The sequence below is a fragment of the Haliotis rufescens genome, unplaced genomic scaffold (assembly GCF_023055435.1).
Source record: "Haliotis rufescens isolate VD_foot unplaced genomic scaffold, xgHalRufe1.0.p SCAF_12, whole genome shotgun sequence".
NCBI classification, from domain to species: Eukaryota; Metazoa; Mollusca; class Gastropoda; order Lepetellida; family Haliotidae; genus Haliotis; species Haliotis rufescens.
The window spans coordinates 26,682,800-26,701,256 of NW_025963802.1; the positions used below are offsets into that span (position 1 = coordinate 26,682,800).

Sequence of the window (18,457 nt, forward strand, 5' to 3'; positions counted from 1 at the left end):
TGTTACTGGACATGCAAGTGTAAGTACACCTTGTTACTGGACATGCAAGTGTAAGTACACCTTGACACTCAGACACTGGACATGCAAGTGTAAGTACACCTTTTTACTGGACATGCAAGTGTAAGTACACCTTGTTACTGGACATGCAAGTGTAAGTACACCTTGACACTCAGACACTGGACATGCAAGTGTAAGTACACCTTGTTACTGGACATGCAAGTGTAAGTACACCTTGTTACTGGACATGCAAGTGTAAATACACCTTGTTACTGGACATACAAGTGTAAGTACACCTTGTTACTGGACATGCAAGTGTAAGTACACCTTGTTACTGGACATGCAAGTGTAAGTACACCTTGACACTCAGACACTGGACATGCAAGTGTAAGTACACCTTGTTACTGGACATGCAAGTGTAAGTACACCTTGACACTCAGACACTGGACATGCAAGTGTAAGTACACCTTGTTACTGGACATGCAAGTGTAAGTACACCTTGACACTCAGACACTGGACATGCAAGTGTAAGTACACCTTGTTACTGGACATGCAAGTGTAAATACACCTTGTTACTGGACATGCAAGTGTAAGTACACCTTGTTACTGGACATGCAAGTGTAAGTACACCTTGTTACTGGACATGCAAGTGTAAGTACACCTTGACACTCAGACACTGGACATGCAAGTGTAAGTACACCTTGTTACTAGACATGCAAGTGTAAGTACACCTTCTTACTGGACATGCAAGTGTAAGTACATCTTGTTACTGGACATGCAAGTGTAAGTACACCTTTTTACTGGACATGCAAGTGTAAGTACACCTTGACACTCAGACACTGGACATGCAAGTGTAAGTACACCTTGTTACTGGACATGCAAGTGTAAGTACACCTTGTTACTGGACATGCAAGTGTAAGTACACCTTGTTACTGGACATGCAAGTGTAAGTACACCTTGTTACTGGACATGCAAGTGTAAGTACACCTTGTTACTGGACATACAAGTGTAAGTACACCTTGTTACTGGACATGCAAGTGTAAGTACACCTTGTTACTGGACATGCAAGTGTAAGTACACCTTGACACTCAGACACTGGACATGCAAGTGTAAGTACACCTTGTTACTGGACATGCAAGTGTAAGTACACCTTGACACTCAGACACTGGACATGCAAGTGTAAGTACACCTTGTTACTGGACATGCAAGTGTAAGTACACCTTGACACTCAGACACTGGACATGCAAGTGTAAGTACACCTTGTTACTGGACATGCAAGTGTAAGTACACCTTGTTACTAGACATGCAAGTGTAAATACACCTTGTTACTGGACATGCAAGTGTAAGTACACCTTGTTACTGGACATGCAAGTGTAAGTACACCTTGTTACTGGACATGCAAGTGTAAGTACACCTTGACACTCAGACACTGGACATGCAAGTGTAAGTACACCTTGTTACTAGACATGCAAGTGTAAGTACACCTTGTTACTGGACATGCAAGTGTAAGTACACCTTGTTACTGGACATGCAAGTGTAAGTACACCTTGTTACTGGAAATGCAAGTGTAAGTACACCTTGACACTCAGACACTCAGACACTGGACATGCAAGTGTAAGTACACCTTGTTACTGGACATGCAAGTGTAAGAACACCTTGTTACTGGACATGCAAGTGTAAGTACACCTTGACACTCAGACACTGGATATGCAAGTGTAAGTACACCTTGTTACTAGACATGCAAGTGTAAGTACACCTTGTTACTGGACATGCAAGTGTAAGTACACCTTGTTACTGGACATGCAAGTGTAAGTACACCTTGTTACTGGACATGCAAGTGTAAGTACACCTTGTTACTGGACATGCAAGTGTAAGTACACCTTTTTACTGGCCATGAAAGTGTAAGTACACCTTTTTACTGGCCATGAAAGTGTAAGTACACCTTGTTACTGGACATGCAAGTGTAAGTACACCTTGTTACTGGACATGCAAGTGTAAGTACACCTTGTTACTGGACATGCAAGTGTAAGTACACCTTGTTACTGGACATGCAAGTGTAAGTACACCTTGTTACTGGACATGCAAGTGTAAGTACACCTTGTTACTAGACATGCAAGTGTAAGTACACCTTGTTACTGGACATGCAAGTGTAAGTACACCTTGTTACTGGACATGCAAGTGTAAGTACACCTTGTTACTGGACATGCAAGTGTATGTACACCTTGTTACTGGACATGCAAGTGTAAGTACACCTTGTTACTGGACATGCAAGTGTAAGTACACCTTGTTACTGGACATGCAAGTGTAAATACACCTTGTTACTGGACATGCAAGTGTAAGTACACCTTGTTACTGGACATGCAAGTGTAAGTACACCTTGTTACTGGACATGCAAGTGTATGTACACCTTGTTACTGGACATGCAAGTGTAAGTACACCTTGTTACTGGACATGCAAGTGTAAGTACACCTTGACACTCAGACACTGGACATGCAAGTGTAAGTACACCTTGTTACTGGACATGCAAGTGTAAATACACCTTGTTACTGGACATGCAAGTGTAAGTACACCTTGTTACTGGACATGCAAGTGTAAGTACACCTTGTTACTGGACATGCAAGTGTATGTACACCTTGTTACTGGACATGCAAGTGTAAGTACACCTTGTTACTGGACATGCAAGTGTAAGTACACCTTGACACTCAGACACTGGACATGCAAGTGTAAGTACACCTTGTTACTGGACATGCAAGTGTAAGTACACCTTTTTACTGGACATGCAAGTGTAAATCCACCTTTTTACTGGCCATGAAAGTGTAAGTACACCTTGACACTCAGACACTGGACATGCAAGTGTAAGTACACCTTGTTACTGGACATGCAAGTGTAAGTACACCTTGTTACTGGACATGCAAGTGTAAGTACACCTTTTTACTGGACATGCAAGTGTAAGTACACCTTGTTACTAGACATGCAAGTGTAAGTACACCTTGTTACTGGACATGCAAGTGTAAGTACACCTTGTTACTGGACATGCAAGTGTAAGTACACCTTGTTACTGGACATGCAAGTGTAAGTACACCTTGACACTCAGACACTGGACATGCAAGTGTAAGTACACCTTGTTACTGGACATGCAAGTGTAAGTACACCTTGTTACTGGACATGCAAGTGTAAGTACACCTTGACACTCAGACACTGGCCATGCAAGTGTAAGTACAACTTGTTACTGGACATGCAAGTGTAAGTACACCTTGTTACTGGACATGCAAGTGTAAGTACACCTTGTTACTGGACATGCAAGTGTAAGTACACCTTGTTACTGGGCATGCAAGTGTAAGTACACCTTGTTACTGGACATGCAAGTGTAAGTACACCTTGACACTCAGACACTGGACATGCAAGTGTAAGTACACCTTGTTACTGGACATGCAAGTGTAAGTACACCTTGACACTCAGACACTGGACATGCAAGTGTAAGTACACCTTGTTACTGGACATGCAAGTGTAAGTACACCTTGACACTCAGACACTGGACATGCAAGTGTAAGTACACCTTGTTACTGGACATGCAAGTGTAAGTACACCTTGTTACTAGACATGCAAGTGTAAATACACCTTGTTACTGGACATGCAAGTGTAAGTACACCTTGTTACTGGACATGCAAGTGTAAGTACACCTTGTTACTGGACATGCAAGTGTAAGTACACCTTGACACTCAGACACTGGACATGCAAGTGTAAGTACACCTTGTTACTAGACATGCAAGTGTAAGTACACCTTGTTACTGGACGTGCAAGTGTAAGTACACCTTGTTACTGGACATGCAAGTGTAAGTACACCTTGTTACTGGAAATGCAAGTGTAAGTACACCTTGACACTCAGACACTCAGACACTGGACATGCAAGTGTAAGTACACCTTGTTACTGGACATGCAAGTGTAAGAACACCTTGTTACTGGACATGCAAGTGTAAGTACACCTCGACACTCAGACACTGGACATGCAAGTGTAAGTACACCTTGTTACTAGACATGCAAGTGTAAGTACACCTTGTTACTGGACATGCAAGTGTAAGTACACCTTGTTACTGGACATGCAAGTGTAAGTACACCTTTTTACTGGCCATGAAAGTGTAAGTACACCTTTTTACTGGCCATGAAAGTGTAAGTACACCTTGTTACTGGACATGCAAGTGTAAGTACACCTTGTTACTGGACATGCAAGTGTAAGTACACCTTGTTACTGGACATGCAAGTGTAAGTACACCTTGTTACTGGACATGCAAGTGTAAGTACACCTTGTTACTGGACATGCAAGTGTAAGTACACCTTGTTACTAGACATGCAAGTGTAAGTACACCTTGTTACTGGACATGCAAGTGTAAGTACACCTTGTTACTGGACATGCAAGTGTAAGTACACCTTGTTACTGGACATGCAAGTGTAAGTACACCTTGTTACTGGACATGCAAGTGTAAGTACACCTTGTTACTGGACATGCAAGTGTAAGTACACCTTGACACTCAGACACTGGACATGCAAGTGTAAGTACACCTTGTTACTGGACATGCAAGTGTAAGTACACCTTGACACTCAGACACTGGACATGCAAGTGTAAGTACACCTTGTTACTGGACATGCAAGTGTAAGTACACCTTTTTACTGGCCATGAAAGTGTAAGTACACCTTTTTACTGGCCATGAAAGTGTAAGTACATCTTTTTACTGGCCATGAAAGTGTAAGTACACCTCCACATGAAGTGGAAGAATATGTCAACGTTTAGGCTCTGGCATGTGAAAGTTCCCATCAAAACATGGACTATCATGACACTGAAACGTCACAACTATTGGCGCCAGTATTTTGTGTCAGTAGTACTCTCCAGTGACCCTTCCACAGGACAGTATGCAGGGGCATTCTGGCAGTCATAGTGATCCCCACTCCATATCATTGCAGACCCACACCCAAATCTGTTAGGCTGACAAAAAATAAGAATTGGCTCTTAGCAATAGCTTTTAAAAATATTGTGCGGGCGGGCGGATTTTTTTTTCTTTTCTTTTTCATTTATGTACAAACTAGTTAGAATCCAATTCCGTATATTGCTGTGTATAAGGCAAATTTTTCATAACTAAGATTAGGAGGCTTTGAAGGGGTGGGTGGGGGTGACGTCTTATCATGCTTATACACAGGGTTGAAGAGGTTTCTTTGTTTTTTTTCCCCAACACAAACACATTACTGTGTGCAGGTAACACCGGAAATACCATGTCAGCAAATCCGTGCTGAAGTACGCAAATTAATCATGTAATTACACTGTCTGGTTGTAAAAAGAGTTCATAATATATCTGGACTAATGTTGGTAATCTATTTTATTAATTTTATTCAACATTTCATTCAATAGTGTTTCAATTCATTTTGGCGAGATTGTATGTGAAGTGATCGGAAGAATGCACAACTCATTTTACCGCTATTGACGCCTTGAAACAACTTTAGTGGATAGAGAAAGGATATATATATCATAAATGCCATACACTGAACCGCTGAAAGTCATATTTCAGTCGCAATCGCGGCCGCGGGAGCATTGACGGTGAATGGTCAAATTCTTTTTCATATGAAAAAATATCCGGCAATAGCGATCAGCTGAACCAAAGTTCTATGCATATGGTTATTAATTTATTTCACATGTATAAAGTAAAGCTGCAACTAATATGATATTGGAATAAATTATTCCTGATAAAATAATAGTTTCAGATACAATTCTTCCGCTCATTGTATCAAAATTGGCCAAATTTAATATAATCTGTTCGTATTACTGAGTTTGCTGAAGGGAAAAATTACTATTGCAAATGTAGTTATTGTGTATGTGCTGGTGACATGCTTCATTCCGATTTGCTCTAAAGACGGGGTATATAAATTAGCATCGATTTCCCGCTTATTATACGAGACAAATAAATATATGTAAATCTTAACCTCTGCATATGAAAGATTGTCCTGCATACAGTACACAGATACCATTGAATTTGTAAATCATCATGTCTAGTGATGTTTTATCGCAAAGTTCATGTTTTCATTGACCAAATTTGCAAACACCAAAACAAGCACACTCCTTTTACCGCCATAACACACGAGATGTGCAGTAAAGCAGTGCGCATGAAAAGGGAAGTAACTGCATGCTATATTGGATCGCATTGTTTTTAAGTATTGTAGCATTTCACTGTTGAGGTCATGTGTTCGAGACACATAACATTTTTGTGAAAATGGAAATAAAAACAAAACGTGCGGCGGACTTTGTGATGATGAGGCGGTGCCTGAGAACCAAGAATAAATATCTTTTTTAGCCTTATGTTACCTTACATAGACATTGCATGACATTTGCTCCCAGACATACCGACACCTAGCTTGAAAGTTTAGTGTGCATCTGGACTCATCTGAAAACGTTAAACAAGACCTTCGGAGATTGCCCCAGTTGCGACACTCTACAAAGCACTTGTTCTGGCTAGAATATGACAATTAATGGTGGTACAACATGAGGCCACCAAGCATGCAGATTCACTGTATGCAGACAAATTCTAATTGTCTGGTCAGTAACTTGAACTTCAGTGAACAGAGACTGTGACTGCCATGATCCTGCAGATTGTGAGGCACTGGTTGGTACTGTTGTATCTGTGATTGACTGACACTGTGACATGTGTTTCTGCAGGAGGGCCAGGAGGATGACCATGTGGAAATGCTGAACACCATGGTGGGACACCAGGTCACAGCCATACAGAGGATGGGCAAGTGAGTGGATAGGACTTCAGTCAACTGTGTGCTTTATCTGCCTTCCATCTAGTAAAAGTTTAAAAGATCATCTAATCAAGGTATGGCTTGTGATAGGGTTGGTTGGTTGGTTGGTTTGTTGTTTAACGCCGCACTCAGCAATATTCCAGCTTTATGACGGCGGTCTGTAGATAATCGAGTCTGGACCAGTCAATCCAGTGATTAATATCATGAGCATCGATCCACGCAATTGGGATTGATGACATGCATCAACCAAGTCAGCGAGCCTGACCACCCGATCCCGTTAGTCGCCTTTTACAACAAGCATAGTCAACCTTTACGGCAAGCATGGGTTGCTGAAGACCTATTCTACCCCGGAATCTTGTGATAGGGAGGCAAAAGTAGGTGAGAGAATCACAGCAAGGTAGCTAGGTTGTCATTTTGTACCATGGTTCGCAGGAAAAAGGTCCTGGGTTACGTTTAGGTAGAAGAGTGCCTGTAGAAGTGTAGCTAATACTTTTCCTTTGTTGCCATGGTTACCCAGGAGAGAGGTCCTGAGTGAGGCTCAGGTAGATGAGTACCTCAAGAATGTGAAAGAGGAGATGCTGGCTGTTAAGGAAAAGATGGAGAAGGAAAAGGGGAGACAGGAAGAGGAGCTACACAAAAAGCTGAGTCAACGCAAACAGCAGAGACTGATGGAGAAGAAGAAGCACCAAGAACAAGAATTTCAGGATTTCGCCAGCAAGAGTACAGCACAGCAAACAGATGGCAGCATTGGTATGTCCTCTTCTGTAGATGTGTTATTTTGATTATGCAGCCACCTGCTTAGAAAGTAATTCAGTCTTGAAATGACTTGAAATAGTTTCATTCAGGAAGGATTGTTAGAATGGAATGGAAACTTCTTATTTGGAACAACCATTGCTTGTGAGAAACAATGTTCTCGGATGTGATTTGATGACATTAAAGGTCCTTGCCTCTAGATGAGAAGTCAACACCCTCAAAAAGAGTGTGTAAACACAATAGCTTGTGTTTTAGAATTGGATGTTGATGAAACTTTCTAAGCATGATGTCTAGGCCGTTCATGGCTGATAATAAAGGTCAAGGTCATTCAACTGGAAGTGCTTGTGACCTTGTAATCAAAGGTAGTTAAAGCCATTATCTTTTCTGTTTCAAAGTTGTAATGCATTTGCCATGTCTTCACCAAACAGGAAGGGACTCTGTTAAACTGGAAGTGCACATAAAAACGTTGTTAAAAATAAAGTTACTCGAAACTTCGGAATAAAATTTCTGTTTCACAATTGTACCTCATTGCCCATGTGTTTTCTCAAACGGGAAGGGAAGTTATTAAATCAGGAGTGCACATAAGAATGTTTTCAAAAATGAAGTAGCTAGAAGCATTGGACTTAATGTTTCAAAGTTGTACCATGTGTTTTCTTTAACCGAAAGTGATGTTACTTTCTTGGAAGTTCTTATAACATTGTTCCTAAAATAGCTAGAAGCATGACACTTTCTGTCGCAAAGATTCACTGCATTGGCCATGTATTGTCCCAAACCATAAGGGATGTTATTGACCAGGAAGAGCTCATAACTTTGTAATGAAGGTGGGTGGAGGCATAGGCTTTTTCTATGTCAAAGTAGCACTGCATTGGGCATGTGTGAGGATGACTGTCACCTGATGTGGTGAAGTCAAAATAGTTCATGATACATGATCCTGATGGGAAACTTCTGGGGCATTCAGAAAATGGTGAGCATGGGGCTGCTATGATTTTGCATATAATTAAAACACCTTTTCAGTTAGCGATTGATATTACAGAACACTCAAGCAACATCTGAGGCTGAGTTAACTGTTGTATTTATCTAACTTCAGATCCAATAGCATTTGCTGAAGGTTTGCTGAAACTCAGATCACATCATCGTACAGAGTTAAGTGACCTTGAGAATGATATTGACAGTGAACATTTTCATGAGTTGGAGGAGTCAAGGAACCAAATAGCATTCTCTGCCCGGGCTGAACTGAAGGAGATGGAGAAGAAGCTTCTTGCTGACCTGCAAGGAGAGGGTAGGTGTCTTATGGAGTACATAGGGTGTTATATGGTAGGTGTCTTATGGAGTACATAGGGTGTTATATGGTAGGTGTCTTATGGAGTACATAGGGTGTTATATGGGAGGTGTCTTATGGAGTACATAGGGTGTTATATGGTAGGTGTCTTATGGAGTACATATGATGTTATATGGTAGGTGTCTTATGGAGTACATAGGGTGTTATATGGTAGGTGTCTTATGGAGTACATAGGGTGTTATATGGTAGGTGTCTTATTGTGTACATAGGGTGTTATATGGTAGGTGTCTTATGAAGAACATAGGGTGTTATATGGTAGGTGTCTTATGAAGTACATAGGGTGTTATATGGAAGGTGTCTTATGGAGTACATAGGATGTTATATAGTAGGTGTCTTATGGAGTACATAGGGTGTTATATGGTAGGTGTCTTATGAAGTACATAGGGTGTTATATGGAAGGTGTCTTATGGAGTACCTAGTGTGTTATATGGTAGGTGTCTTATGGTGTACATAGGGTGTTATATGGTAGGTGTCTTATGGAGTACATAGTGTGTTATATGGTAGGTGTCTTATGGAGAACATAGGGTGTAAAATGGTAGGTGTCTTATGGAGTACATAGGATGTTATATGGTAGGTGTCTTATGGGGTACCTAGTGTGTTATATGGTAGGTGTCTTATTGTGTACATAGGGTGTTATATGGTAGGTGTCTTATGGAGTACATAGGGTGTTATGTGGATAGGTGTCTTATGGAGTACATAGGATGTTATATGGTAGGTGTCTTATGGAGTACATAGGATGTTATATGGTAGGTGTCTTATGGAAAATATAGGATGTTATGTTGTAGGTGGCTTATGGAGTACATAGGATATTATATGGTAGGTGTCTTATGGAGTATATAGGATGTTATATGGTAGGTGTCTTATGGAGTATATAGGATGTGATATGGTAGGTGTCTTAATGAGTACATAGGATGTTATATGGTAGGTGTCTTATGGGGTATATTGGGTGTTAAATGGTAGGTGTCTTATGGAGTACATAGGATGCTATATGGTAGGTGTCTTATGGAGTACATAGGATGTTCTATGGTAGGTGTCTTATGGAGTATATAGGATGTTATATGGTAGGTGTCTTATGGAGTATATAGGATGTTATATGGTAGGTGTCTTATGGAGAATATAGGATGTTATGTGGTAGGTGTCTTATGGAGTACATAGGATATTATTTGGTAGGTGTCTTATGGAGTACATATGATGTTATATGGTAGGTGTCATATAGGATATACTGGATGTTATAGGGTAGGTGTCATATAGGATATACTGGATGTTATAGGGTAGGTGTCATATAGGATATACTGGATGTTATAGGGTAGGTGTCATATAGGATATACTGGATGTTATAGGGTAGGTGTCATATAGGATATACTGGATGTTATAGGGTAGGTGTCATATAGGATTTACAGGAAGGCTTTCACAACATATTGGATGTTACCTGTTTCTGTGGAGAATCTGAATTAGAATAGGTACCTCGCAGTCTGTACTTGTTGTATGAGGCGACTTAATGCATTTGTTTGGTCAGGATCAGAGACTCTGTTGCTACTGCGACTTCATGGGACGCTACTAAATGTGTTACAGGCTGCTAGATTATTTACAGAGTGCCATCATGAAGGTGGAATAATGCTGAGTGCAGCATTAAACACCAAACCAACACATTTTGGAAGTTAAGTGTCTTGCGCACCATCTAGGTGTTTTCACGGCATTTGGATGTTAAATAGTGGGTATCTTGCATCATATTAAAGTTGTAAATTGGCTTGTGTGTAATTGATAGATTAATTCACTCGAGGGTGAACACCCTTCCATGTAGTGTGTAATGTTTATGTGTGAATAAGTCTCAAGGTGGACGTGTTTCGAAGCTTATCACAAGTGAGTCTTCTGCTTTCTTATACCACACCATGTGTTCAGTTGCTTCACTTGTTTCTTAATTGAAGGAATGAGTGAAAATCAGATGAATAAGTTCCTGAAGGATCATGACCGAGAACTGAATGATCTGCTGCGGCGGCAGGAGGGGGAGAGGGAGAAGCAGAAGGAGAGGTTGCGGGAGACGCTGTTGCGGAGGCAGCAGGAGTGGGAGCAGCGCAGGGCACAGGAGAAGCAGGAGCAGGAGGAGCTGAGGGAGCACGAGGCCAAGGTCGTCAAGTGAGTGCAGCAAGCTAGCAGCAAACTCACAAGAATATCTCATACTGACATTATACATCAAAGTGAGAACAATAATTAAATTACATTAAGTAATATGTTACCACTGTTACAGGCTGTTGTCTCCCACAACTGCTGCTATAGCGAAATCTACCACAGAGATCTCAATTACCTCATGCAGCACGTGCGTAGCCACCTAGCTGCCATGTGACACCCTTCACTCTTGTCTCCTTCGCTTGCGTTAGCAAGACGTGTATTCTACTGCTGAAGTGTTCCTCGAATATTCGGTGATATTTATTATAGTTTATTCTCTAATAAACTGTGCTTTTATGGGGTGTTGCGGTAGCTACGCTTGGATATAATTTTCCTGCCAAACGGAGAATTTTCCCGCCCTTTTTTCTCTATACTTGCGGGGTTCGCGTATGCACGTTGTCTTTTACGTTTGCCCTGTTCTTGTATGTTTTGGGGGTTAACATCATTTATTTGTCTATATGTTATATGTGTATGTTATATGTTCACATTGCTCGTTTATTTTCTTGTGAAAATGCTCGTTTGTGAATCATTGTGGTGCGTGCGTTGTAACCATGTTTTGCTCTTTGTTCATAGAATCAAACAATGTCTGACATGGAAATGTCCCCGGTTTCAACCTCCTCTACCCCTGCTCCTCGGAGTTGCGGGGTGTGCCGCAAATTCTTGTTGTCCCAGGATCCCCACGATCGCTGCCCTCGGTGCAGGGTTCCTTGCGGGGACACCTGGTGCACCCTGTGCGAAGGTCTGGGGCCTGCGGAGTTTGAGCGTTACCGACTGTACGTCCAGTCCGTCCGTGCAGGTCCCCGTGCAGGTACGACCTCCTCGGCTGCGGCGGATCCCTTGGCGGCCCTCGGGCTGTCCGGGGATTCCGTCACCGCATTGTTATCTAAACTTGTGGACTCCAAGCTGGCGGCCTTATCTCAGGATAGGCCGCTGGCTGTTCCGTCCCCGGCCTCTTCGGTGGCTGCGGGTTTGGATGCGGGGTCCACCGGAACGGCGGCGGCTGCCGTAGTCACCGGTCCTTCCCCCGAACCATTGCTCCGTTGCCGGTTAAGGACCGCGTGGCCATGGTTTATGACCTCTTCGAGGACATGCCCAAGCCCCTGCCGATACCACGGGGAATCCACGGCTCCGTGGGTTCCTCCGAGGTGTACGACGAATCATCCGACAAGGCTTTCCCGGCATCAACCTTGCTGCGCTGGATTAAGCCTTCCCTGGAGAAGGCCTTCGCGGCTGCCTCCGGTCGGGGTCTCCCGTTACCTCCACCGTCATGGAGAAAAGGGTCCTTCCCGGTGCATGACCTTGACTTTCCCAAGGCTGGTCCTACCGCGGAAGCCCATGTTGAGCGTTTGGATGTCCGTGCCCCACCGGCTGCCACGGTACCACAAGGTACCTTGCAGCAGCTGGACACCCTCGCTCGACACTCCATGCTGACTATGTCTCACTGAGACACATACCTGGCTGCAGCGGCCAGTCTGGTCGAAGGTTCTCCCACGGACTGAGACCAGCGCATTTATAACTGCCTGCTCGGTTTAAATGCTTCCCTGGAGTACGTTGACGGGGCTTCGGCCTTTATTTCCTGCACGTGCCATTTTCTCCGGCGCTAGTCGTATCTGGTTGCCTCAGGGTTGGATGCTTCTAATCAGGAGGTGCTCCTTTCGCGGCCTTGGTCTGCTCGGACCCTGTTTAATAACAAGATCCCTGGGGTTCTGAAAGAACAACAGGCCGCTGTGTCTGCCGAGGCCTCTCCGCAGACACTGGATCTTGTGGGGTCCTTGCATAGGCACCTGGGTGCCGCTCCTAAGCGGAGCGCGCCCCAGGATGCTGCAGCCGGCAGGCCTAAGGGGTCGGGTTCTTCTTCCTCCGGGAAGAAGCCCCGCCCTGAGGGCTCTGGTAAGGGCCATCAGCAGCCCTTTCACGGGAAGAAGGGGAACTGGGGGAAGCCCAAGTCATCTAAGGACGGCAAGGGCCCCTCCAAGTGACTCTCATGCCGACAGCGCCAACTTCGGTTGGCCCGTAGGCGAACCCGAGTCACTTGGCAGCCTGTCAGGCCCCCCTCTCCTTCCCCAGTGGGAGCCAGACTCCAGACTTACTGGGAGAATTGGGAACAAGTGTTCGACGACCCGTGGGTGGTCAACACGATTCGGTACAGCTATCGGCTCGATCTCAAAGCGAATCCGCCGCTCACCGTTGCCCCGTCGGCAGGTTTCTATTCAGAAACCGATCTTCCCATCCTCGCAGATGCCATCGGCAGGTTGGTGGAGAAGAGGGCAGTTCGGGAGTTAGCTCTACCAGAAATAACACCGGGGTTTTACTCCAGGATATTTCTCTTTCCCAAGAAGGACAGTGCCAAACTCAGAATGATTCACAACTTGAAATCGTTCAGCGAGTTCTACCTGCACAAGCTGCCAAGTTCAGAATGTTGAGCTTGGCGGACCTGAAAGCTCTGATCATGCCGGCCAACTAGCTCGCTTCGATCGACCTGAAGGATGCTTATCTGCATGTTCCGATTCACTCGCATCATCACAAGTATCTCAGGTTTGTCTTTCAAGGCAGGCACTATGAGTGGGTTGTACTCCCATTCGGTCTTTCATCCACTCCCTGGCTGTTCACCCGGTTAACCACCCCCATAGTGGGGTTCCTCCACCGGAGAGGTGTCCGGTACTTCGCGTACCTGGACGACTCGCTAGTAGCAAATCGAATGACGGACACGCTGTCTCGGCAGCTTGATTTTGCACGTCGGCTCTTGGAGCAATTGGGGTGGATTGTCAATCTCCCTAAGATCGAGTTAACCCCCTCTCAGAACTTACAGTTCATCGGAGGTCGGTTCAACACGGTGACCCATCGCCTCTTTGTCCCCCCAGACCGGTGGCACAAGATTCAGGCGATGATTGCCAAAGTCTTTGCAGTGCAACAGACTGTTCACTTTTGGGAACAGCCGTTAGGGTTACTTGTGTCAGCCCAGGCTGCAACGGTTTTTAATCCAGTTGTTAGCACAGGAGGTGAACAGTGCGACCGTCGCCCTCCCGAAACGGCTCCGACCGCATCTGGAGTGGTGGACGGTCCCTTACAATGTCTTATCAGGAGTCTCTATGGGGCCCTACCGGGCCTCGTTGAACCTGTATACAGACGCCTCTCTAGTGGGCTGGGGCGCCCATCTAGAGGGGGAGGTGAGCTCGCGGGGCTGTGGTGCGTAGACGAACTAGGTCTTCACATCAATTGTCTCAAGTTCAAGGCAGTGATCAACGCAGTCAATCACTGGGCAGCATCGTCTCGTCGACGCCCGGCTCATGCTGGCGACCGACAACAGGACGGTTGTGTCCTATGTGAACAAACTGGGGGGAACCCACAGTCACTCGCTACTCGATCTCACGTTCGAATTCCCAGGTGTGCGCAACGTACTGGCCGACGCTCTATCGAGGCCTCGGGATCCGAGCCCCACAGAGTAGTGTTTCAGTGGCTGTGCGAATGTTTGGGTCATCCGATGGTCGACCTGTGCGCAACACGGTTCAACAATCAACTCCTGTTGTTTGTATCACCAGTCCCGGACCCGAGGGCCATTGATCACGATGCTCTCGCGTTAGACTGGAAGGGCTTGGGCGCTTATGCTTACCCGCCGACAGCGTTGATACCACACATTCTAAGCCGGCTCCGAGGAGTTCGCTGTCGAATGTTACTGATCGCGCCCAACAGATCGTGGTACCCCGACTTGCTGACCCAGGTCTAGCAGTCGCCACTTCCACTGCCTGTGAGACCGGATCTCTTGATCCACCCTCACACCCGTCAGCTTCATCCAAACGCAGGGCAGTTCAATCTGCACGCGTGGATGTTGTCACTGAGCGTCTGAGCAGTAAAGGTTTTTTCTCATCGGGCGTCTCGGGCATACATTAGTATGCATCGTGATTCTACCCAGAAGGTGTATAATGCACGTTGGGTTATTTTCACGAAGTGGTGTTGTAAACATCACATTCATTCGCCAGATAAGGTATCTGTGCAGGATATTGCTCGTTTCATGTCTCACTTGCGAGAGACCTGGAAACTCTCCGGGTGTTCCATTGCCAACTATGTCTCGTCCATTGCTATGGTACGGGACGTTGCTATGGGTACCAGTCTCTCCAAAGAGCTGGTGATACAGGGTATTATCAAGGGTTTCAAACAGCACGATCTTAAGAAGGGCTGCCTTCGGGCACCGGCCTGGGATCTTTCCCTAGTGTTGCAATCACTTACGGAAGCTCCGTATGAACCCTTGCATAGTGCTTCGTTCCAGCATGTGACTTGGAAAACAGCATTTCTCCTCTCCTTTGCCAAGGTGGCACATGTATCCGAAATTCATGCACTCGATGTCGCCAAGGTACGATTCGATGAGGGTGACGAAGGAGCGGTCCGCCTGGGCCTGCTCATGGGCTTTGTCGCCAAGAATCTAGGGGAAATGGAGAGAGAATTCACTGTAAGATCACTCAAAGAAATCTTACATCCTGCTGATACTGAGGACAGAGCACTGTGTCCGGTTAGGGCCCTTAAGTATTATCTTAAGGGTTCGAATGAACGTAGACAAAGGCGTGACCGTCTGTTCATATCGTGTAACCCTAATCGCACGGTTGACATAACTCGCAACTCGATTGCATTGTGGCTTCGTTCTGTCATCAATCTGGCGTACCAGTCTCGGGGGTTACCGGTAGCGGGGTCAAACCTGCACGAGATCAGGGCGCTAGCGGCAACATTTGTCCTACACTCGAATATTACGAGGTTGTTACTGGCGTTCTGACTCGGTTTTTGCCAATCATTACCTCAGAAAGGTTTCTGATGAAGACGTCGAGGGGGTGCAACGTCTTGGGCCGCTGATCGCGGCACAAGCGGTCATCTAGGGGGTGTGTCCAGCGCAATTCCAAACTCTGCAGTCGTCAGTCCTTGCACGGTGGTCAATCTGGGTCGTCTCCAATGTTCCCACACCGTGGGTACAGGAGTGGGGGTCCTGCAAACCAGGGCACTCACACCACAGGTGAGGTGGCTTTTTGTGTGTTTTGTCCTTATTTGTATTTTGACAATTATGCATTTAATTGTCTGTCGTGTATTCCAACCTTGTGATACATGCTTACGAATACTGGAATTACTGGGGATATACGGTCTGAATGAAATTAATTTCCCTCTTTTTGACTGTTTAACCTGATCTAAGATTTAGCTCACACGGATACTGTGTTCTCATCCGCTGCGGCGATGAAATACCTATCCAGTGGGGACAAGAGTGAAGGGTGTCACATGACAGCTAGGTGGCTACGCACGTGCTGCATGAGGTAATTGATATTTCTGTGGTAGATTTCGCTATAGCAGTAGTTGTGGGAGACAACAGCCTCGGTATAACAGTGGTAACATATTACTTATAGAATATTCCGAAAAGGAAAATTCTACAAAACTCATCAAGCGGTGTAGCTTGACATGAACTATTCATGCAGATATAAACTTATTCCTGTTTTCTGTTTTGTCCAGCAAGTTGATTAACAGCCAGATGTCAATTTCTGAAGCTGAAAAAGATCGCATCTTGAAGGAACATGAAAAACAGATGGTGCAATTAGAAAATAGGTAGGTTCAGTTACCACCAAACGTCCTCTATATATGTGATGTTACAGTAAAGGCTGTACTATTGATGGAGTGTGCTGTATTTTCATGTAGCTTAACACTGAACAAGCTTCGTCAGAAGAGAATGTTGGAGGACAAACTGGCACAGAGGAGGGCCCAGCAACTGGAGAAATTACAGCAACGACAAGACACTGAAATCAAGGTCAGTCACCAGCGAATACATCATTGTGATGAGTTGAGACAACATTAGGAAGTAGACATCTCCAAATGAGACAACAGTAGTGGGTAGAGGTCTCCTGATGAGACATTAGTAGTGGGTAGAATGTAATCTTGTCTGATTCTGATTTTTGTAACAGAAGCAACGAAGAGCTGCTGAGAACAATCGGGAAGAATCTGATGCTGAAACACATCGACAGGAGGCTGCTTTGATGAAGAAATATGCAGAAAGACGGATTGCAGTGCTGCAAGGTCATGAGCTGAATCTAGAGGAAGAATTGTCACAGGTTAGCACATCCCACATGGTCAAAGGTATGTCGCCATACATTACACGAACTAATAAAACAGCTTGCTAAAAGTACAGACTAAAAATTGTTGGGCATTTTGGAAGCACACTTTTACACAAATTAGGATTGCTCTTCTGTATCAATTTGCTGAGAACAAAATGATTTGATTCTCTTTCTTCTCTGTTGAAGATTCGACAAGAGATGACAAAGGAGCGAGCATATGCCTTGAAGAACCAGGAGGAAAGACTTGGAGCTATGATTGCTGCCCTGCAGATGCAGAAAGCCAGAGAGGTAAGCATAGGCACGTCCCAAAACTGTGCAGTGAAGCAACAGACGGCAAGTGTTCACAGGTAAGCTAGCAACCAGACCATGGAGGTGCATTATTTTTGAGTGGCACATTCCTCAGTATCCGTGATCTTTCAGATGGCCCAGATTGAAGAGCAGCAGAGGGCCATCAATAACCTGAAGGTGAACCTGATGGATGAACTGACTGATCGTGGTGTTCTCAGCTCACCAGAGTGTGAGCGCATCATAGAGACACACAAGGAGGTACGTCAGCTGTGTATGCCAATTCATGATAGAAGCTTACTTAATGAAGATTGTACAGAGTCACTGTAATATGTTAATCATATCCGTATCATGTTTCAGAGACAAGAGCAGTTGAACAAGAAGCTTGATTCACAGAGGAAGAAGCAAGAAAGAGTGAGTCCCTCAATAACCTCCTCATAGGTGTTTTACTACTGCATGCAGCAGAGGCTGAGATAGGCCTGATGCCTGCACCAATACTACATCTTCACATATATCTGCACCACACAAAGGGTTTTCATAAAAAATAGTGTCTGGCACTGAAGGCAGGTAGTGTAAAATGGTTATCAGCTCACGCAATAGGTCCTGCAGGAGAAGTAGGAGGGCAAGTAAATACAACTAGAACAAGATTCAAAAACTTGCTACTGAAACATAAGCTTGTGTTTGCTGGAAAGCTTCCTCTTTCACATCACTGTCCCAAAAATGTCAAGTTTCTTCTTCATGATATATTTACATGATATCTGTAACAGTAAACCTACCCACCTGAAACCATGACTAGACCAGATTAGAACACTTCCATCATCATTCATGAACATTCACCCGTGTATGGTCTATGGTGATGAAGCTCCCGGTGATTCAACAGTTGCAAAGTGGTCTTCTGAATTCAAGCAAGGACAAGAAAGCCTTGAATTGATCCAAGGTCTGGAAGACATTCTGTAGTCATCACTGATGAAATGTTCTGTAGTCATCACTGATGAAATGATTGCTAGAGTAGAGGTCTTGATAATGAAGGATCTTCATATCAAGTTAAATGAAATAGCCA

The 18,457-nt window shown here is 44.5% G+C and overlaps 1 protein-coding gene across 2 annotated transcripts in view; it reads left to right on the plus strand.

Moving 5' to 3' along the window:
• LOC124115984 (limbin-like) overlaps positions 1 to 18,457 on the plus strand; it is a 72,964-nt gene that overhangs the window by 43,766 nt on the left and 10,741 nt on the right. For both annotated transcript variants that reach the window (XM_046477184.2, XM_046477176.2), the window contains 10 exons: positions 6,695 to 6,774; positions 7,298 to 7,530; positions 8,621 to 8,812; positions 10,798 to 11,005; positions 16,517 to 16,609; positions 16,700 to 16,808; positions 16,963 to 17,109; positions 17,299 to 17,400; positions 17,533 to 17,658; positions 17,758 to 17,811. In XM_046477184.2, coding sequence (XP_046333140.2) covers positions 6,695 to 6,774; positions 7,298 to 7,530; positions 8,621 to 8,812; positions 10,798 to 11,005; positions 16,517 to 16,609; positions 16,700 to 16,808; positions 16,963 to 17,109; positions 17,299 to 17,400; positions 17,533 to 17,658; positions 17,758 to 17,811 — 1,344 coding nt within the window. The remainder of the gene's footprint in view (positions 1 to 6,694; positions 6,775 to 7,297; positions 7,531 to 8,620; positions 8,813 to 10,797; positions 11,006 to 16,516; positions 16,610 to 16,699; positions 16,809 to 16,962; positions 17,110 to 17,298; positions 17,401 to 17,532; positions 17,659 to 17,757; positions 17,812 to 18,457) is intronic.